Source organism: Dryobates pubescens, chromosome 12 (assembly GCF_014839835.1).
Source record: "Dryobates pubescens isolate bDryPub1 chromosome 12, bDryPub1.pri, whole genome shotgun sequence".
Taxonomy (NCBI): domain Eukaryota; kingdom Metazoa; phylum Chordata; class Aves; order Piciformes; family Picidae; genus Dryobates; species Dryobates pubescens.
This window is the reverse complement of record NC_071623.1, coordinates 5,560,959-5,583,001: the sequence shown is the minus strand read 5'-3', so window position 1 is coordinate 5,583,001 and position 22,043 is coordinate 5,560,959. Positions and strand designations below refer to the sequence as shown.

The window sequence follows — 22,043 nt, the reverse complement described above, 5'->3', positions numbered from 1 at the left end:
AGGCAAGCACAGAAAAGCTCTGCAGGGATCTCTAGCATCTGGGCACCGCTTTCTTTTCTCCCTTACCTGCTGTATTTACACTGTGCTAAAAGTATGCTTTGGTGCCTCACAGAACAAACAGTTTGGGAGCTCTCTTCTGTGTCAAGGCAGGCTGAGCTGAAGGCAGAGGAGAGAGAGATTTGGGTGTAGAGAGAATTTCTTGCAAAGCTCTTAGGGCTCTCCAAGAATCTTTGGAGGGTTTTTTTTGTGTGCATCATTGAAGGAGTTTAGTTAGTGCTGAAGGAAGTTCGAGTTAGGCATTTGAATAAAGCCAGGCTGATGAATGGCGATGAATGTTTGCAGGAAGAGTCCTCCAGCCTTGAAGGGGGAAGTGGGAAAGAGCACAGAGGGTTTTGTGAGCTTAAGCTCACCAGAGTGCCTCACCAATTTGTCATGCTCTTGTGCCACTGTAAATATGTACTGAGAAACCACTAAAGCTGGCACTTTGAGGGTAGCAATGGAAGTGCTGCGAGCTCGGGCCTTTTATTTGTTTGAATGTCACATTAAGATCCCCTTTCATGTGGGGCAGGCTGGCATCTTCAGCAGACTGAGAGCTGTTAATGGCCAGCCCTCTTTGCTTTGCTGAACTGCTGACTTCACACATCCCCATTTCCTTTTTCAGGTTTTTACAACCTCACATCTTCTGACTTTGAAAGCAGGATGGAGAGGGAGGGAAAGGGGAGAGAAGCTATTTTTATTTTCTGCTGGTAGCCAGGGAGCAGCTCTGGAGTTCAGTTTTTAACCTTACTGTCAAGTCAGTAAAAATGTTGAAGCTCCATGCCAGGAATTGTTTGTGGTGTGTGTTGATGCTGTTTAATTCAGCTGCTTTTCCCTGTTTGTTTACAGGAATTCTGGGGACAGATCTTTGCTCTCAACCTAGCCAGTGTGGCTTTTTAAAACACACAGTGCCTAGCTCTGGACCTAATAATAATAATAATCCACTTAGTGTGTGGTTTTGAGAGTTTAGGGAGCTTTCTGTAGCCTTGAAATGCCTGACTGGCTGTAATTACAGCTGCTCACAGTGCAGAGCAGGTTGTAAACTCACCTGGAGAGAGGGCAGGACCCTGGCAGGCAGTATTTTGCTTCATGCTAATGAGCAGTGCACTCCTGGTGACTTGCTGAGGAGCTTTGACAAGCACAGAAAGGGCCAGCAGGATGAGCAGAGGGCTGGAGCTGCTCTGCTGTGAGGACAGACTGAGGGAGTTGGGGTTGTTCAGGCTGGAGAGGAGGCTTCCAGGAGACCTTCTTGTGGCCTTCCAGGGTCTGAAGGGGGCTCCAAGAAAGCTGGGGAGGGACTTTTGAGGGGGTCAGGGAGGGATAGGACTGGGGGGGATGGAGCAGAACTAGAAGTGGGGAGATTGAGCTTGGATGTGAGGAAGAAGTTGTTGCCCATGAGGGTGGTGAGAGCCTGGCAGAGGTTGCCCAGGGAGGTGGTGGAAGCCTCCTGCCTGGAGGTGTTTGCAGCCAGGCTGGCTGTGGCTGTGAGCAACCTGCTGCAGTGTGAGCTGTCCCTGGCCATGGCAGGGGGGTTAGGACTGGATGAGCCTTGAGGTCCCTTCCAACCCTGACAGTTTTGTGATTCTGTGATTCATAAAGGCTGAGGACCTGCCTCTCTTCCTTCAACAACTGCAGAAATGCTCAGACTTAACTAGTTGTAGTATTTTAACTAATATTTGCTCTTTTGAAAGCCCAGGCATTGGATGAAACCTCTCAGCTTTGTGTTTATCAGCTGGAAGAGAAAGGGGTTCAGCTAGCAGCTCATTAAAAGTTCTGCTGGATGAAAACGTGGAAGCTGAAGTTGCTTTCCTTGAAAGAATCTTGCCTTTTCTTCTTGTAATTGCTCTTTTGGTGGGTTGGGCTTTGCTGGGGTTGTGCTTTGGTTTCTTTTTAGTTTGGTTTGTTTTATTTGTTGGTGGTTTCTGTTTGAGTTTCTTTATTTGTTTGGCTTTTTTTTTTTTCTTTCTTTCTTGTTTGGGTGGAGTAATTTTTGTGTGTGTTTGGGTTTTGTTTTGTTACAAGAAAGTGAACTAAAAGGGAGTCCAACTTGGATCAAATCTCTGTTGGAGCGAGTCCAGAGGAGGCCACAAGGATGCTCCAAGGGCTGGAGCAGCTCTGCTGTGAGCACAGGCTGAGGGAGCTGGGGCTGTGCAGCCTGCAGGAGAGAAGGCTCCAGGGGCAGCTCAGAGCTGCCTGCCAGGAGCTGAAGGCATCCTGCAGGAAGGCTGCAGAGAGACTTTGGCTGAGGGGGGCTGGAGCCAGGCCAAGAGGGAATGGTTTGGAGCTGAGGCAGAGCAGGGGCAGAGTGGAGCTGAGGCAGAAGTTGTTGAGGGTGAGGCTGGTGAGAGTGTGGCACAGGCTGCCCAGGGAGGCTGTGGCTGCCTCCTTGCTGGGGGTGTTGAAGGCCAGGCTGGCTGAGGCCTTGAGCAGCTGAGTGTAGCTGAGAGGTGTCCCTGGGCATGGTGGGGAGCTTGGGGGAGCTGAGCTCTGAGCTCCCTTCCAACCTGAGCCATTCTGTGATAATTCTATGCTGTGTATTTTCATAAGTAGATGTGCTGTCAAGATAAACTTGCACTGGGAAGTCCTAAATGTACCCTAAATGGTTTTTTCAGGACATTTGGCTTGCTTGAATGCCTTGCTTACACTGAGAAGGATAATGGAGATGTGTAGGAGGCAAAACAGTGCTCCTGTATTCAGCCCTGGTGAGGCCACAACTTGAGCACTGGGTTCAGTTCTGGGTGCCACAGCACAGGAAAGACACTGAAGGGCTGGAGAATGTCCAGAGAAGAGCAACCAGGCTGGTTTGGAGGCATTATATGAGGAGCAGCTGAGGGAGCTGGGGGTGTTTAGTGTGCAGAAGAGAAGGCTGAGGGGAGAGCTTGTTGCTCTCTACAGCTACCTGGGCAGCCTGTCCCAGTATTTCACCACACTCATTGTGCAGAACTTCCTCCTGATGTCCAACCTAGCTCTGCCCTGCTCCAGTTTCAAACCATTGTCCTTGGTCCTGTCACTCCATGCCCTTCTAGCAGTCTCTCTCCAGCCTTCCTATAGGTCTCCTTCACATATTGAAATGCAGCTTTTGCTGCAATCCAGCAGCATGTAGTGGCTGTCAGACAGGAGCTCAGAGGCACATGTTTTCTGTGACAAACAGCACCATCTACAAGCTCAGTTACCAGCAGCAGCATTGAGGAGTAACTGAGTTGGAAGCAGCACCTCTTCACCACAGGGACACATTGTGCTCCTGCAGCTGGCCTTGCCCCTTTTCAACCAGCACCTTGGGAGAACTTTTCAGCTGCCTTCTATCTTTCAGACAGTGGCTGGGCATGCTATAAAATAGCCTCTGTGGTAGAACACAGGCTCATGAAAAGCTGGAATCCTTTTCATGTCCTGACAGACGCTCCTCTTGTGCTAAACTTGATGACTATCACCGCGGGGTTGGAATCTTTATTGCGGCACCAAGTGCAATCTGGTCCTTGGAACATAAAAAACCCCCCCCAAAAGGTAAAGAAAAAGTGATTTGTATAAACAGTTTATTCTTTCACAGTTTATTACTTGCAGCAGAAAAGCTTGGAATGTATTATTTTGTTTTATTAGGGTGTTTTATTTATTTGCATGCAGGAATCTATGAAATAAAGTAGCAGGGATTGCAAAGTGATTTGGTGGCTTAAAAGGGGAATTTCTGGTCTTACTCCTGCTCCCACTGATGCTAGCAATGCTGCTGTGGAGTCAAAACCCACCTGATTTTCATGGAAGGGACCTACTGGCTTAGGTTCTCTCTTCCAACCCAATGGCTTAGGTAGGAGGAGATCATCCTAAGGCATTTGACAGTCGTGAACTGTCTTAAAGCAATGAAGTAAAGGTTTGGGTTCTTTACCCTTGCTGCTTGGATGTATCTGTTGTTCACACGCTGTTTAGGTGCTTCTTCAACACAGAGCTTGTCAAACATTTGCCACTGGAACCAGCAAGACAATGATGCAGCAATGCCCAAAAAAACCCCAATCCTCCTTTCCAACAAAACCCAACCAAACTCAAAGCCTGACAACAGCCTCCCCCCCTAACTGTTGTTGTATTGCTACTCCACAGGAAACAGTCGTGCTGAAAGGAAGAATTAAGTGGGCTTTCAACTTCAGCCTTTGTATTGGGAGAGAGAAGATCACAGAAGTGTTACCATGGGGAGAACAGCGACTAAAGGTAAGGCCTGGTAGCTTTTATCTAAGAGGCAAGAAAATAGAGAACCTGCTGCATTTGCTTTTAGAAGGTAGTGGGATATACCTTGACTGTGCTGTTAGATTAAAGAAGACAGCTTGTGATATGCACTGAGTACAGGTAAGACCAAACTTCACATTGGGTTGGAGTGAGCAGGCTGAATTTGGCTTATCTTGGGAGTTCTACAAGTTCAGCCAAAGCAATTTTGTCCTGTGCCAGCCTTGAAGCCACTGCAGTGCTCTAAAATGGCAGTGTGTGTCCAGGTGTGATGTGAAATCGACTGGAACTGCATACGGCAGGACAATAACTGAAGTAGCATGAGGAGTCAGATTTCATCACTGCCAATGGCACTGGCAGCTGCCTTCCTGAAGAGAAAATGAACATTTCTTAAGGAAACACATCCACCAGAGCACAGCTGAGAAGTCACAGCTGAGAAGTTAACTGTTGAAATAAAGAGTGAGCCTTCAGAAGAAACAAGGATGGTTGGGTTGGTGAAGCAAAAAGAACGTGAAGAGGCAAAGGCCATCCCTCTGAAACCGGGTTGCCGCTTTTCAGAGCTTTCAGATGGGTAGCCCCCACCTCAAGAAAAGGCTGCTGGCACTTCTGTGCTTTCCTTGAGCCTTCCACCTTCAGCCTAAGCTGCTTTATGAGCTTGAGCACTCCCTTGGTAAATGATTGCCTTTTGCTGTAAGAGAGTTTCTGCAGTGGCAGAAGTCATCTGTTTAATTGTTCCACCAAGGGTTTATGAAGGAAGTCTGCTCCCTTCTCTTGTAGATTTTCTGCATTGCTGTTGTCTGAGTATACTAAAAGAGACACCCAGTTCTGGGCAGATAAGATAAGAATCCCCTTAGAGGAGCAAAAAAGGAGGGAAAGGAGACACTTCATGATCCCTCTGCCTTGATATCCTCAGAAAGGAGGGAAAGGAGACACTTCATGATCCCTCTGCCTTGATATCCTCAGAAAGGAGGGAAAGGAGACATTTCATGATCACTCTGCCTTAGTATCCTCAAAAAGGAGGGAAAGGAGACATTTCATGATCCTTCTGCCTTGATATCCTCAGAAAGGAGGGAAAGGAGACATTTCATGATCACTCTGCCTTGATATCCTCAGAAGGAAGGGAAAGGAGACATTTCATGATCCCTCTGCCTTGATATCCTCAGAAAGGAGGGAAAGGAGACATTTCATGATCACTCTGCCTTGATATCCTCAAAAGGAAGGGAAAGGAGACATTTCATGATCACTCTGCCTTGATATCCTCAGAAGGAAGGGAAAGGAGACATTTCATGATCACTCTGCCTTAGTATCCTCAAAAAGGAGGGAAAGGAGACATTTCATGATCACTCTGCCTTAGTATCCTCAAAAAGGAGGGAAAGGAGACATTTCATGATCACTCTGCCTTAGTATCCTCAAAAAGGAGGGAAAGGAGACATTTCATGATCACTCTGTCTTAGTATCCTCAAAAAGGAGGGAAAGGAGACATTTCATGATCACTCTGCCTTGATATCCTCAGAAAGGAGGGAAAGGAGACATTTCATGATCACTCTGCCTTAGTATCCTCAGAAAGGAGGGAAAGGAGACATTTCATGATCCTTCTGCCTTGATATCCTCAGAAAGGAGGGAAAGGAGACATTTCATGATCACTGCCTTGATATCCTCAAAAAGGAGGGAAAGGAGACATTTCATGATCACTCTGCCTTGATATCCTCAGAAAGGAGACATTTCATGATCACTCTGCCTTGATATCCTCAGAAAGGAGGGAAAGGAGACATTTCATGATCACTCTGCCTTGATATCCTCAAAAGGAAGGGAAAGGAGACATTTCATGATCCCTCTGCCTTGATATCCTCAACTATGCCCCCTGAGATTTGGTGAAGGGTAGCTAAAAGGTGCTCAAACCCCAGTGTGATAGGGAGTGAAGAAGGCCTTTCCCTGAGCAAGGCTAAGTCTTATGCTTGTCTTAGTAAGCTTTATCTGTTTGTGTCACCCAAAGGTTATTTCCCATCCATCAGGTGGAGACAAATGGTTTTCATAAGGGTGTCTACAAATAGGACAAGGAGGAATGGTTTGAAGCTGAGGGAGAGCAGGGTTAGACTTGGTCTTATCCCAAAGGCGTAATTCACTGTTGAGGAGCAGAGATTTAGACTGGAAATTAGGAAGAAGTTCTTTAGAGTGAGGGTGGTGAGACTCTGGAACAGGTTGCCCAGGGAGGCTGTGGCTGCCTCCTCCCTGGGGGTATTCAAGGCCAAGGCCAGGTTGGATGAGACCTTCAACAGCTTGCATCTAGTTGAGAGGTGTCCCTGCCCATGGAGCAGGTGATCTCTGAGGTCCCTTCCAGCCTAAGCCATTCTGTGGTTCTTTGACAGAAGTAGTCTCCTGCTATGTTTTGAACACCTGATGGAGCTGAAGACTTTAAGGTGGCTAAGAAATAGCTGCAGAGACCTCTAAAGCAGCGTGGCTGTGAAGTGCTTTTCCCTCCACACTGGGCAGCAAGCACATATCTTTAGCAGACCTTGGATTCTAAAGGTGCCTTTACTGATTAGCTTTGCTGTTGGTTTTTTGTTTGTTTGGTGTCACTCAGGATAGCTTTGTCCTTTTTCTTCCTTGTCTCCCATTTCTCTTGCATGATAGATGTGGTTGCTTTTGCCTGTCTTGTGCTGAGTAATCTTATCAGCAGAAGAATTCCGTGGTTGCAGATAGGGTGGCAGCAGTGGAAGCAGGTGGAATTTGGGAGCAGTAAACACAAAGCTCTATGTTAAATTTATTCTTCCTCTAACCTTGTCTTGCATCTGCAGCTATAGTTGAAGAAGTGCACTGCAGAAAAAGTTGGTGACCAGCAGAATTTGCTGCTTTTGTAATTTTAGTGTATGCTGTGTAATCTTGAGGGGGAAAAGTCAGTCATTCATGGCTTTGAAAAGAAGTGCTTGGTCTGTATGTCTCATAGGCTACATCTGTATATGTGGCACAAGTCCAGGCTGGGTGAGCAGTGGCTTGAGAGCAGCCTGGAGGAGAAGGCCTTCGGGATGTCAGGTGGTGCCAAACTCCCCAGGAGCCAGCAGTGGTCCCTGGCAGCCCAGCAGGCAGCTGTGTGCTGAGCTGCAGCCAGAGCAGGGAGAGCAGCAGCACAGGGAGGGGATTCTGCCCCTCTGCTCTGCTCTGCTCAGCCCCCACCTGCAGCACTGCCTCCAGCTCTGGGGCCCCCAGCACAAGAGGGACCTGGAGCTGCTGGAGAGGCTCCAGAGGAGGCCACCAAGGTGATCAGAGGGCTGCAGAACCTCCCCTGTGGGGACAGGCTGAGAGAGTTGGGGCTGTTGAGCCTGGAGAAGAGAAGGCTCCAGGGAGACCTCAGAGCAGCCTCCCAGTACCTGAAGGGAGATACAGGGAAGCCAAGAAGGGACTTTTGCTAAGGGCTGGGAGTGATAGGATGAGAGGGAATAGATTGAAGCTTGAGGAGGGCAGATTGAGACTGGAGGTGAGGAAGAAATTCTTTCTAGTGAGGCTGGGGAGACTGTGGCACAGGTTGCCCAGGGAGGCTGTGGCTGCCTCCTCCCTGGAGGTGTTGAAGCTCTCTGTGACTTTATGGCTCTGTGCCTCTGTGATCTAGGACTCTATGATCTATGTCTGTGTGACTTTATGGCTCTGTGTCTCTAAGTCTCTATGTCCCTATGGGCTTTCTGGCCTTATGGCTCTATGTCTCGGACTGTGTGAGAGGGTTGCTCTCTGTGGAGCTAATCCCATGGGCATTTTCTGCCCTTAGCTGTGTTCAGAGGACGTAACACAAAGCAGTGCAGAGCTTCATGCTGGACTTCTCCATCTGCTTTGAAAGAAGAAGAGCTCAGTGATTCCCTTTGCAGCACCAACCCCACCTTGGGGGTGCCCTGACCTCGGTGCAAGGCAGTGGATCTTTGGCGGGAAACGTTGGGTGCTGGGTGCACGCCGCCTGCGTGATGCCGGCCCTGCCTCTGCTGTGAGTGCTACACTTACTATGTGATGGGATCTTCTCCCTGACATTCAAAGACTGTTAAAAAAAGAGAAAGATGGACAGAAGCAGCAGGCAAACAGCCAGCACTTAACAAGTGCTAGGCACTGCAGCTGGCAGGGTGGTAGCTGAGGGACCCTGCAGGAAAGAGTGGGGGTCTGGATGGTGCTGGCTCCTGAGGCTGTTTGGGCTTGGTTTGTTCTTTTGCTGAATTCTACTGAATTGCATTTTATCTGTAATGCAGTTTTAATTTCATCATTTCTTTCTTTTATGTTCAATTTAATTATTATTTTTTTGAACTCATTATTTAAATTTAATGGAGTCTCATGAGAATCAAAGACAACTAAGAGATTTCCTCTGGCACCTTGGCAGTCCTGCAGCAGCCCGGGCTGCCTGGAGGACGGAGAGGCTCGGGAGTGGTGGTAGGCAGCAAGCTGAGCGTGGGGCAGCAGTGAGCTCTTGCGGTGAGAGCCCTGAAGTGCATATGGAATTCCACCCAGGCTGTAGGCAGCAGGCTGAGGAAAGGGATTTGCTGCTCTGGAGAACTGGTGAGACGCTGTCTGGGGTGCTGTGCTCAGTTAGGAGCTCCCCAGCAAGCTGGCTGCAGTCCAGCAAAAAAAGGGAAGGAGCTGGGATGTAGGAACCCAAACCATTCTGTGCTGCTGTGTAACCAGAGTCCCCAGGCTGAAAGCAGAGAAGCTGTTTCTTCAGCTGAAAGAAGAGAAAGGTCATGTCTTCAGCTACCTGACAGGTGGCTGGAGAGGGGACAGAGCCAGGCTTTTCTCTGAGGTGCAGTGGAAGGGTGAGAAGAAACAAAATGAAGGGAAAAAAAGCTCTTACCCCTGGGCATAAGTACAGGCTGGGTGAGGAGTGGCTGAGAGCAGCCTGGAGGAGAAGGCCTTGGGGGTGTCAGGTGGTGCCAAACTCCCCAGGAGCCAGCAGTGGTCCCTGGCAGCCCAGCAGGCAGCTGTGTGCTGAGCTGCAGCCAGAGCAGGGAGAGCAGCAGCACAGGGAGGGGATTCTGCCCCTCTGCTCTGCTCTGCTCAGCCCCCACCTGCAGCACTGCCTCCAGCTCTGGGGCCCTCAGCACAAGAGAGACCTGGAGCTGCTGGAGAGGGTCCAGAGGAGACCAGAAGGATGATCAGAGGCCTAGAGAACTTCTCCTGTGGGACAGGCTGAGAGAGTTGGGGCTGTTCAGCCTGGAGTAGAGAAGGCTCCAGAAAGACCTTAGAGTAGCCTTCCAGTACCTGAAGGGGACTACATGAGAGCTGGGAAGGGACTTTTGCCAAGGGCTGGGAGTGATAGGATGAGAGGGAATGGACTCAAGCTTGAGGAGGGCAGATTGAGACTGGAGATGAGGAAGAAGTTCTTTGGAGTGAGGCTGGGGAGACTCTGGCACAGGTTGCCCAGGGAGGCTGTGGCTGCCTCCTCCCTGGAGGTGCTCAAGGCCAGGCTGGATGAGGCCTTGAGCAACTTGGGCTGGTGGGAGGTGTCCCTGCCCATGGTAGGTAGGTGGAATTAGATGCTCTTTGGGGTCTCTTCCAACCTGAAGCATTCTGTGAATCTATGAACGTATGAAATCTTTTGGAAAGGAAACATGCAGGCAGATGCAGCTTTTTAATCCTTGTCTGCCTAATAGATCCTTTTCCCACACTAACTTAGCCTGACAATGCTATTTTTCTATGATTCTACTCATTCAAATAGGTTTTAAGATCTGGAACTGGATGATCTTTAAGGTCTCTTCCAACCTAAACCACTCTGTGATTTCCTGAACCAGTGCTGCAGGCCACTATGGACTGAACACATTTCCTCCACTTACAGATCAGTCAGGCTGCTGCCCCATGCTGCTTGCCTTGAAGCACTATGTTAGCATCTCTCTGCCATGCTGGTTGCAAGCTGTTTAATATCTCTTAGCAAAGTTCCTAGTTACCTTCTGGTATATTTGGATGGTTTGGTTTTATTTTCTTGTTTCCAGTCAGTGCTGATTTGTTCTTCAGTGTAAAACCATCCTTTGCAGTTTCCCCCTCTGCTGTTGGGCTCTAAAGTTGTGCTTTTGTTGCATAATGTTGTGGGCTTCTTTTTCTTCAGCTATTTGATTCAGCCTTCAGCTTTGAATAGGAAGAGAAATGCACAAGCTGATTTTCTGAAGGATTTCTCTTTTCTCTGGTGCATCTCTTCAGGGCCTTTAGAAGTAGAAACAGATCTAAAATAACTCCTCCTTTACCTGTGCCCCCTGAGAACACAGAGAGGCTTTTGGCCTTGAGAGGTTGTTTTCATCAGTGCAATGCATCTTGCATATTACAAGCATCCATTCCTCTCCTGTTTCTATGGCTGCACTAATTAAATGCTAATTAGCACCATCTCAGAGAGCTTGACTTTAATGCAGTGAATCTTACACAGGTGGAGAAGTTCTAATTTAAACTTCAGGTCATTTCTGCTTGATGGAGGAGGTTTTGATGGCTGGGATCAAAGAGCCTCTCTCACAGTGTGGTTTTCCTCCTGGCTTCATCTGCAGCTGGCTGCTTGTGTTGCCTTGTTTGTCTTTCTAGGAAATGGTCCTTGGAGAAAGTCCAACTCTTTGTTTCCCTCTGTTCTCTTGGGTCATAGAATAGCTTGGGTCAGAAGGGACCTCCAAAGGTCATCTAGGCCAAACCCCCTGCACTCAGCAGGGACATCCTCCACCAGAGCAGGTTGCTCACAGCCTTCTCCAGCCTCACCTTCAACAGCTCCAGCCATGGAGCCTCAGCTCCCTCCCTGGGCAACCTGTGGCAGTGTGGCAGCAGCCTCCTGGAGCAGAACTTGTTCCTCACAGCCAATCTCCATCTGCTCTGCTCTCCTTTCAAACCCTTGCCCCTGGTGCTGTCCCTGCAAGCCTTTGGGCACAGTCCCTCTGCAGCCTTCTTGTAGCCCCTTCAGGTCCTGGCAGGCTGCTGTGAGGTCTGCCTGGAGCCTTCTCTTCTGCAGGCTGAACACCCCCAGCTCCCTCAGCCTGGCTTTGTAGCAGAGGTTCTCCAACCCCCTGTTCATCATTATGGCCTCCTCTGGACCTGCTCCATGAGGTCCATGTCCTTCCTGTGTTGAGGTTTCCAGAGCTGGATGCAGCACTGCAGGTGAGGTCTCACAGGAGCAAAGTGGCAGAATCACTTCTCTCAGCCTGATGGCCACTGCTTTGGATGCAGCCCAGGCTGCCACTGGCTTTCTGGGCTTCCAGTGCACACTGCTGGTTCATCACATCCACCAGAATTCCCAAGTCCTTTTCCAGAGTGCTGCTTTCTATCACCTCATCCCCTGCAAACTTCCACTCCTGCTATAATAGTTGGGTTCATTTGTGCAGTGCTGGTCTATAGAGATATTTTGTTCAGAGGAGCTGGGTAGGTCTTTCTCCTGGTGAAAGGTGCTGGTTCTGAAGTATCTACCTTTGTATGGTCCTGAGGACAGTGAGGGTCTCAGTCATGATTACAGCTTTCACATCATGTTGGATCTGAGACAGCTGGGATGTGGCTAGCATTTGCTTTCTCATGGATTTCAAAGATTCATAGACTGATTCAGGTTGGAAGGGACCTTGAGGATCATCCAGTTCCAACCCCCCTGCCATGGGCAGGGACACCTCCCACCAGCCCAGCTTGCTCAAGGCCTCATCCAGCCTGGCCTTGAGCACCTCCAGGGAGGGGACATCCACAGCCTCCCTGGGCAACCTGTTCCAGTGTCTCACCACCCTCACTGGAAAGAATTTCTTCCTCCTCTCCAGTCTCAATCCCAAGCTTGAGGCCATGTTTCATGTTTTTATTGAAGTGGTTTAGCAAGGCAAACTCTGATTTTTTTAGATCAGAAGTCAACCTCAAGTGACTATGGCATCCTTAGACTCAAAGAAGATTTGTTGCAGGACAAAACCTCATCACAGCGGTTCATCATGTTTGATTTTTTGCAGCCTCCCTGGCCTGGCCATGGAAAAGAGGAATGGATCTGGAGGCTGCTTGCTGGAGAAAACCCTGAAGAGCCATTTCCAGGCCAGGCTTAAATTAGTGTGTCCTGCCTTCTGTGGTGGAACTCTCTAAATGTGCAAATCAAACTTTCTTTCCAGAAGAGGCAGACTTCTAAGAGGTTGTGTGGAAAGCTCTTTGTTCCCAGCCTGCCTGCCGACCACCGCGTTAACAGCTTTGGGGATTTTCTGGACTTGTTACGTAGCAAAACCAGCTCCATGGCCTCTGCAGTGCCAAGGACAAACCACTTCTACGCTTCTGAGTCTGCTGTGCCCAAAAACAGAGGCTCTGAGGAGGTCAAGGGGTTGATTCTCTTCTGCTTGGAGGCACCGTGTGTGTTTTCATCTCCATGCAGTGCCCATGCAGGCAGACCCTGGGGCTGAGCACCGCTGCTCTGAAGGCTGTGCTGTGGCAAGTGCTGGAAATACTTCCATTCTCTGCCTGTTTGCTTCTCCACTCCTGGAAATTGCAGAGAGGAGTTTACCAGTGGCCAGGTTTTTTTTTTGGGGGGAAGGATTAGTGATAGATTTGGTGCTACCTTTCCATCATCAGGATGGGTTTTGGTAGAGGCTGTGTGAGTGGCCACTGCTGAGCCTCTGGGTGGCATCACTGCAGCGTTCTGGGGTGGTTTTACTCTTCAGCAACATCAGAAAGATGCCAGCTGCCCAACCAAGGAAAATAAGCAAAAGAGCTGACTCAGTGAGTGCAGGAACAAAGATAGTAGCTGTGTTTTTTCTCTTGTGCTTTCTATTAATTGAAGTAATGCTTGCTTTTCTTGGATGGTAGTGCTTCATGCTCTTCCATTCCTGCAGAAGTGATGGCACTGACTCACTCAAATGCAGACTACACTCACCTATAAGCAATGCCAAGGCTAGCACTGGAAAAAAGACCTTGATCCTGTTGCTGAATGTTCCCAGAACCACAGAATGTGTCTGGCTGGAAGAGAGCTCCAAGCTCATTCAGTCCAGCCCTCAACCCAGCACTGCAGGGGTCAGCACCAAACCATTTCCCTAAGCACCAGCTCCACACACTGCTGCAACACCCCCAGGGATGGGGACTCCAGCACTGCCCTGGGCAGAGCACTCCAGTGGCTGAGAGCCCTTCTAGGGAAGAAATGTTTCCTGAGATCCAGCCTGAACCTTCCCTGGTGCAGCTTGGACCCATCTCCTCTGCTCCTGTCTCGTGGCACCCAGGAGCAGAGGCTGCCCCCTTCACTCCAACCTCCCTCAGGGAGCTGTAGAGAGCAATGAGGTCTCCTTCAGCCTCCTCTTCTCCAGCCTGAACACCCCCAGCTCCCTCAGCCCCTCCTCTAGCCCAGGGGCTGCAGGCCCTGCTCCAGCCTCGTTGCCCTTCTCTGGACAGTCTCCAGCCCCTCAATGTCCTTCCTTCAGTGAGGAGCCCAGAGCTGAACAGCACTCCAGGTGTGACCTCAGCAGTGCTGAGCACAGGGGGTGGTCACCTCCTGTTCCTGCTTCCCTCAGTGTTTCTGACCCAAGCCAGGATGCCCTTGGCCTTCCTGGCCACCTGGGCACTGCTGGCTCTTGTTCAGTAACTGCCAGCCAGCACCCCCAGATCCCTCTCCAAGTATCACCTTTCCAACCACACATCCCCAAGTCTGTAGCTTACTTACACTGCAGAGAAACTTCATCAGGCTTCAAAGAGAGAAGGCTGCAGCTGGAAGGCTGAGCTCTGTTGCTTTCAGTGGGCTCTGGATGTTCTATTCAGCAGCACCTAGATGTCTGTGTGTACAACATGTGCCACCTCAGTGCTCTTAGGAGACTCTCACACCTGCCCTGCCCTTAGGGGAGCTACAGAAAGAGATTTGGTGCAAGGAGGCCTGGGAGGTCCTTGTGCAGAGAATTGAATCTGGATAGATCCTGATTTGTCTCTTTGTACGTGGAGCACCACAGCAACAGCCAAACCAAATCACTGGGGGAAGGTTTGTATTGATTTCTGCCTTTTGCCTGATCACCCCTGGCAATTGATGCTATTTCTTAACACTCCTTCAAGGGTCGTGTGTTTTCCAAAGGTCTCCTCCCTGGGGGGTTGTTCAAGGCCAGGTTGGATGAGGCCTCCAGCAGCTGAGTCTAGCTGAGAGGCCACGGTGGGGAGGTTGGAGCAGATGAGCTATGAGGAGGTCCTTTCCAACCTGAGCCATCCCTATGACTGCCATGTTCTTGAAGTAAATGAAGCCCTCTACAAGACTGCTGGAGAGGACTTTGTGTCCCTTTCTTTTCCCCATCCCCCCTTTCATTGAAGTTCCCTTTAAAAACTGCCTGTGTGGTCTTTTTTTGTTTCTTATCTTGTGTCTTGCAGAACAGTTTAATTGGGATGATTATCTGAAAGAGACTGAATCAGTAGCTGCCCCTCTGCATTGTTTCAGACAGGTATGGCAGAAGCTCTTTTGCAAGTGTGTGTGTGTGTGTCTGTGGATGCATGTCCCAGGGTGATGATGCTAGAGGAACTGTGCTGTTTCAGACTGCTTGCAAGCTTTGCATTTGACTTCTTTTGATCTCTGGTTATCAGCAGCTTGCAGTTTTTGGCACATGTGAGCTGCTGGAAGTCTTTCATTCTGGGTTTGTGCCTCAAGCCAAGCGCTGAGGGTTTCATTACAACTGTAGTTTTGGACTCTGTTTTTCCTTTAAGGACAAGGACCTGCTGGAGAGAGTCCAAGGGAGGGCTACAAGGATGATTGAGGGACTGGAACACTGCCCTGTGAGGAGAGGCTGAGAGCCCTGGGGTGGTTAATCTGGAGAGGAGAAGACTGAGAGGGGATCTGATCAATGTCTATCAATAGCTGAGGGCTGGGGGTCAGGAAGGAAGGGACAGGCTCTGCTCAGTTGCAGCCTGGGATAGGCCAAGGGGCAATGGCTACAAACTCCAGCACAGGAGGTTCCAGCTCAACATGAGGAGGAACTTCTTCCCTGTGAGGCTCCCAGAGGCCTGGAGCAGGCTGCCCAGAGAGGTTGTGGAGTCTCCTTCTCTGGAGCCTTTCCAGCCCTGTCTGGATGTGTTCCTGTGTGGCCTGTGCTGGGTCCTCTGGTTGTGCTCTGGCAGGAGGGTTGGACTGGAATATCTTCAGAGGTCCCTTCCAACCCCTCCCATCCTGAGATCCATAAAGAAAGACTGGAGAAAGCCTGCTAGAGCAGGTGGTCCTTCAGGTTGATCCTGCACAGACATTATCATGCCAGCTTCTTCTCCCAGAGCGATGGTTGGACTGGATGATCTTCAGAGGTCCCTTCCCAACCCTTGACATCCTGTGAGCCTGTGTGATCCTTCTAAAAAACAAGAAGTCATGCAAGCAGGTAGTTTTATCAGAGTTCAGCAGTGTTTTCTGTTTGTAATTCAGCAGTCTCAGGGCTGTAGTGCCTTGAGTGAGAATTCAGGTTTGGCTGATCATCAGAGAAGCCTTTCTGCTGCTCCGTTCCTGAAAGGGTCATTGCAACTCGGCTGCAAGATCTGTGTGTGTGTAGTAGGATTAATTCATCACTTTTTTTCCCCCCTGGATCCCTCAAATATGGTTAATTTTGTCATTTTCCGGGCTTTTAACTAAGGAGTAAGAGATATTGAAGTTAAAAGGTAAAGAAATCAAGGGGTACCTTTGGGAATACAAAGGCAAGACTGGATGTATGATGAAGGGAGTTTAATGTACTGCTTCATATTTCACATTGTGCCCTACAAGTTGGATTTGCCTCACAGCTGATGGCTTGCTCTGTGCTTGCAGATGAGGTTTACATCCACCAAGGGGCAAAGGCTTGAAACTGGAGCAGGGGAGGTTTAGGTTGGACATCAGCAGGAAGTTCTGCATGCTGAGAGCAGTGAAATACTGGAACAGGCTGCCCAGGGATGTGGTTTGAGGTCCTTGGAGACATTCAAAATCAGACTTGGTGTGTCCCTGGGTGTCCTCCCTTTAGAATAGAACCAGGTTGGAAGAGACCTTTGAGATCATCGTGTCCAACCTATCACCCAGCACCACCTAATCAACTAAACCATGGCACCAAGTGCCTCATCCAGTCTCCTCCTAAACACCTCTAGGGATGGTGACTCCAACACCTCCCTGGGCAGCACATCCCAATGGCCAATCTCTGTTTCTGTGAAGAACTTCCTCCTAACATCCAGCCTGAACCTCCCCTGGCACAGCTTGAGACTGTATCCTCTTGTTCTGGTGCTGGTTGCCTGGAAGAAGAGACCAACCCCCACCTGGCTACAACCTCCCTTCAGGGAGTTGGAGAGCGCAGTAAGGTCTTCCCTGAGCCTCCTCTTCTCCAGGCTAAGCAACCCCAGCTCCCTCAGTCTCTTGGAGGTGTCCCTGCTGGCTGCAGGGAGGTTGGACAAGATGATCTTTGTGAGGGTTCCTTCCAAGCCCTTGTAATCCATGAATCTTGTGTGGGCTTTCAGAACTCACACCTCTAGCCTTCTGGAGACTGAGTTGACTTCTGCTGGCATCTTTCTCTCTATAGAGGGAGCTGGGGCCAGTATTTTCCTGAGTTGAAGAGTACCTCAGCTATTCAAATAGGGTGAGTTTTGGTCTGCAGGTGTGTTAGGAAGGGTGATGCTGAAGGAACTGAGTAGTTCAGAATGACAGAACTGTAACAGGTGTGGCAAGCAGTGGATTTGGCACTTTCAGAAAGGTGTCCTCTAGGGGTTCTTGGTAGCTGGATGGTACTGTGAATGATGTTGGCCTCCAGTGGGGACCAAAGGACAAGAAACACAGTCTGGGGGCAGGAGGAAGACCTGTTACTCAGTGGATCTGAAAGTTGCAGGCATGGAGAATAGGGAGAGAGAAATTCAGGTGGCAGCATCTCCTTGTCCTAAACCTTGAATGTAAGCTTGCTTTTTGCAGCTGAGGACAGGGGACAGACCCCCTCACAGGCAGCTTTCAATGAGAGCTGGCTCAGAACAGCAGTGTGCAGAGCTGTGTGAGGTGAGATTCCAAAATGAATACCTTGCCTTTGTACTTTAAACTCTGCTTGGGTAGAGCCAACAGTGTATGGGGTGAATCTGAGGTTAATGTCATGCTCACAGACCATAGACCAGCATGGCCACTGTGTACCCTCCTGAGAGATGGAGCTACTGCAGGAAGCTCTTTAGAAGCCTTTCAGTGTGTGCCTGTCTTGCCTCTTCCCTGTTAATGTTCAAGAGGTTCAAGCTGAGCAGACAGCTAACACCTCAAAGATGCTGAAGTGCTGTGCACTGGCTGAAACAGAAACATCTGAGTGGTCTGTGCCCAGCTCTGCAGCCCTCAGCACAGGAAGAACATGGACCTGATGGGCTGTGAAGATGGTTGCAGGGGTTGGAGCACCTCTGCTCTGAGGACAGGCTGAGGGAGCTAGGGGTGTGCAGCCTGCAGAAGAGAAGGCTCCAGGCAGACCTCAGAGCAGCCTGCCAGGACCTGAAAAGGCTCCAAGAAGGCTGCAGAGGGACTGTGCCCAAAGGCCTGCAGGGACAGCCCCAGGGGCAAGGGTTTGAAAGGAGAGCAGAGCAGATGCAGATTGGCTGTGAGGAACAAGTTCTGCCCCAGGAGGCTACTGCCACAGGTTGCCCAGGGAGGTGGTTGAGACCTCATCCCTGGTGATGTTCAAGGTGAAGCTGGAGAAGGCTTTGAGCTACTTGCTCAAAGTATGTCCCTGCTGAGTGCAGGGGGTTGGACTGGATGCCCTTTGGAGGTCCCTTCCAGCCCAACCCATTCCATGACTCTCTCACCTGCCTTGCTCCCTGTCTGTGTGGGTTGGAGAGCAGAGCCTTCACTGCTCTGCATGGCCAATGTCAAAGTAATTTACAGCTGCAGGCTTCCAGTTTTACTGAGAGTTGACCTTTCAGCAGAAAGTGATCTGCAGTGTCAATTAATGCAGAGCTGCAGAATGTTTGCAGGTTTTAGACACTGAAGTGCTTGAGCTTCATGTAGATTGGGTTGGAGGTGAATTGGATGTACAGTTATGGGCACTGGAGAGGCCACACCTTCAATCCTGGGGTCAGTTCTGGGCCACTCACTCCAAGAAGGATGTTGAGGGGCTGGAGCAAGTCCAGAGAAGAGCAAGGAAGCAGGTGAAGGGTCTGGGGAGCAGGGCTGCTGAGGAGCAGCTGAGGGAACTGGGGGTGTTCAGCCTGGAGAAGAGGAGGCTGAGGGGAGACCTCATTGCTCTACAAGTCCGGTGCACAGCCCTGTGAGGAGAGGCTGAGGGAGCTGGGGTTGCTTAGCCTGCAGAAGAGGAGGCTCAGGGGAGACCTCATTGCTGTCTACAACTCCCTGAAGGGAGGTTGTAGCCAGGTGGGGGTTGGTCTCTTCTCCCAGGCACCCAGCACCAGAACAAGAGGACAGAGTCTCAAGCTGTGCCAGGGGAGGTTTAGGCTGGAGGTGAGGAGAAAGTTCTTCCCTGATAGAGTTGTTCACCACTGGAATGTGCTGCCCAGGGAGGGGGTGGAGTCCCCATCCCTGGAGGTGTTCAAGAGGGGATTAGATGTGGCACTTGGTGCCATGGTTTAGTCATGAGGTCTGTGGTGACAGGTTGGACTTGATGATCTTTGAGGTCTCTTCCAACCTTGGTGATACTGTGAGACTGTGTAAGTCCCTGAAAGGAGATTGGAGCCAGGTTGGGGGTCAATCTCTTCTCCCCAGTGACAAGTGATAGGATGAGGGGAACTGGCCCCAGGTTGCCTTAGGGGAGCTTTAGGTTGGGCATGAGGAATAATTTCTTCCCCTTGAGGGTTGTCAAGGCTTGGCCCAGGCTGCCCAGGACAGTGGTGAAGTCTCCATCCCTGTAGGGGTTTCCAAGCTGTGCTACACCACAGCCCTTGGCACCACATCTTCAAGCCACTACAAAAGCCATCAAGATGTGTGGTACCAAGGGTCGTAGTTTATCAGCAGGTTTGGTAGAGAGTGGTTGAACTCAATGATCTTGAAGGTCCTTACCAACTGAAGGAGTTCTGTTGACTATGAAACACACTGCTGGGGCCAGCCAGAAAACAAAGAGCAGGGGGAGGCATACTCTGTGGAGTCCCCCCAGGCCACAAATGCTGGCTGGGTAATTGTGCAAAGTCGCAGATTTTGCTCCCCAGGTCATGTTTCATTACTCCAATAAATGAAAAGCCTCTGCCATAAATGAAGATACCAGCACAGACAGCTGAGGGGAAATGGATTCAAGGCTTTATATCTTCATTTGGGAGGTGGTTTATCTGCTGCTCTAACTTGGTTTTAATTACTGCTGGGAGTTTCAATGCATGCCACGTCCCTTGCCCTCTGGAGCTGTGTTTTGGTGGGGGTTCTTGTGTCTAAGGAGCTGGAAATCTGCAAGTTTGAAGTTAAAAAAAAAAAAAGGCTCAGTCCCTTGTGCTTGGAGCAGAGCTTTAAAGCAAGGCTGTTAATGTGCAAGGTTGGGTAGGTTGCTGCAAGGAATGGGCTGGCATGGAGGAGTTTCTTAGGTAGGGTGACTTGAGTTGTAGGCTTTTAAACAAGTTCACCCTTTTAACAACCAACCAAACTCCCCAGATTCTCAATTTCAGCTGCCTTTCATGGTTCTGGAGTCACAGGATCACAGAATGTCAGGGGGTGGAAGGGAGCTCCAGAGAGCAGCCAGGCCAAGCCTCCTGCCAGAGCAGGAGCCCCCAGGGCAGCTCCCACAGCAGCACATCCAGCTGGCTTTGCAATGCCTCCACACAAGGAGACTCCACAACCTCTCTCCTTCAGGGCTCCATCAACCTTACCACACAGAAGTGTCTCCTCTTGTTGAGGTGGCACCTCCTGTGCCCCAGCTTGTCCCTGGTGCTCCTTGTCCTGGCACTGGGCACCACCAAATAGAGCCCGGCACCTGCCTCCTGACCCCCAGCCCTCAGCTATTGATAGACATTGATCAGATCCCCTCTCAGCCTTTTCCTCTCCAGACTGAACAGCCCCAGGGCTCTCAGGCTCTTTTCACAGGAGAGATGTTCAAGCTTGACAAGCAACACCCTGAAATTGAATTGCCCTTTAAATTTCTTGTGCTCAGGCTCCCCTTTCAGGCAGCCTGCTGCCTAACTCAGTGTTCACTGAGTGTTGCTTCCCAATTTGTTTTTGGGGCTCAGGCTCCTCCAGGAATCCTGCTATTGGTTTGGGGTATATGGTAAAGATTGCACCAGCATACCATAGGAAGGGGAGACATAGATTCATAGAGTGGTTTATGCTGGAAGGGACCTTGAAGGTCATTCATTTCCAACCCTCCTGCCATGGGCAGGGACACCTCCCACCAGCCCAGCTTGCTCAAGGCCTCATCCAGCCTGATCTTGAACACCTCCAGGGAGGAGGCAGCCACAGCCTCCCTGGGCAACCTGTTCAGTGTCTCACTACCCTCAGTGGAAAGAATTTCTTCCTCATCTCCAGTCTCAATCTGCCCTCCTCAAGCTTCACTCCATTCCCTCTCATCCTATTGCTCCCAGCCCTTGGCAAAAGTCCCTTTTTCACCTTCTTGTATCTCCCTTCAGGTACTGGCAGGCTGCTCTAAGGTGTTCTTGGAGCCTTCCTTTCTCCAGGCTGAACAGCCCCAATTCTCTCAGCCTGTCCCCACAGGGGAGATTCTCCATCCCTCTGATGATCTTTGTGCCTTCCTCTGGACCTGCTCCAGCAGCTCCAGGTCCCTCTTCTGCTGGGGCCCCAGGACTGGGCACTGCTCATCTTTAGCTTGCCTTCCCTCTGCTAATTGGCATTTCCTGCTGTGTCTACCAATGCCTTCAGTTCTCCATGCAGAAGCACAAGCTGCCACTTTGGTCTCATCACAGAGGTTTTCTGTGGCTCTGGGACTGCCTACTGTCATTCTGTGAAATGCTCTTCATATTAACTCCTTTTCCTGTCTTCTTCCTGTGAGTTACAAGTGTTTCTTCCTCTTGCCTTTTTCTCCTTCTTTTCTTCATCAAGTCTGTGAAATGGTAGCTTTTGGGAGGTTATCAGAGAACCACAGAGTCAGCCAGGTTGGAAGAGACCTCCAAGCCCATCAAGTCCAACCAATCACCCAACCCTATCTAATCAACCAGACCATGGCACTGAGTGCCTCATCCAGGCTTTTGTCAAACACCTCCAGTGATGTCAACCCCACCATCTCCCTGAGAAATTGATTATCCAGCTGCCTTTTCTGACTTAGAGTCATGGAATGTTTTGGGTTGGAGGAGACCTCCAAAGGTCATCCAGTCCAACCCCCTGCACTCAGCAGGGACATCCTCCACCACAGCAGGTTGCTCACAGCCTTCTCCAGCCTCACCTTCAACAGCTCCAGCCATGGAGCCTCAGCTCCCTCCCTGGGCAACCTGTGGCAGTGTGGCAGCAGCCTCCTGGGGCAGAACTTGTTCCTCACAGCCAATCTCCATCTGCTCTGCTCTCCTTTCAAACCATTGCCCCGGTCCTGTCCCTGCAGGCCTTTGCAAACAGCCTCTCCCCATCCTTCTTGTAGCCACCTTCATGTACTGGCAGGCTGCTGTGAGGTCTGCCTGGAGCCTTCTCTTCTCCAGGCTGAACAGCCCCAACTCGCTCAGCCTGTCCCTACAGGGGAGGTTCTCCAGCCCTCTAATCATCTTGGTGGCCTCCTCTGGACCTGTTCCAGCAGCTCTATGTCCCTCTTCTGCTGGGGGCCCCAGAGCTGGACACAGTGTTCTAGGTGAGGTCTCATGAGAGCAGGGGAAAGTGGCAGAATCACCTCTTGTTCTGTGAGAGTTGTTTGCCATTGGAATGTGCTGCCCAGGGAGGTGGTGGAGTCATCATCCCTGGAGGTGTTCAAGAGGGGATTGGCTGTGGCACTTGGTGCCATGGTCTAGTCATGAGGTCTGTGTTGACAGGTTGGACTTGATGATCTTTGAGGTCTCTTCCAACCTTGGTGATACTGTGA

At 50.3% G+C, this 22,043-nt stretch overlaps 1 protein-coding gene across 4 annotated transcripts in view; it reads left to right on the top strand.

Moving 5' to 3' along the window:
- The window catches only part of SCML2 (Scm polycomb group protein like 2), a 78,904-nt gene that overhangs the window by 11,662 nt on the left and 45,199 nt on the right, over positions 1–22,043 (top strand). For all 4 annotated transcript variants that reach the window (XM_054166035.1, XM_054166034.1, XM_054166032.1 and 1 more), the window contains exons 2-3: positions 4,120–4,227; positions 14,515–14,585. In XM_054166035.1, the coding sequence (XP_054022010.1) occupies positions 4,206–4,227; positions 14,515–14,585 (93 nt within the window). In that variant the 5' untranslated portion in view covers positions 4,120–4,205. The remainder of the gene's footprint in view (positions 1–4,119; positions 4,228–14,514; positions 14,586–22,043) is intronic.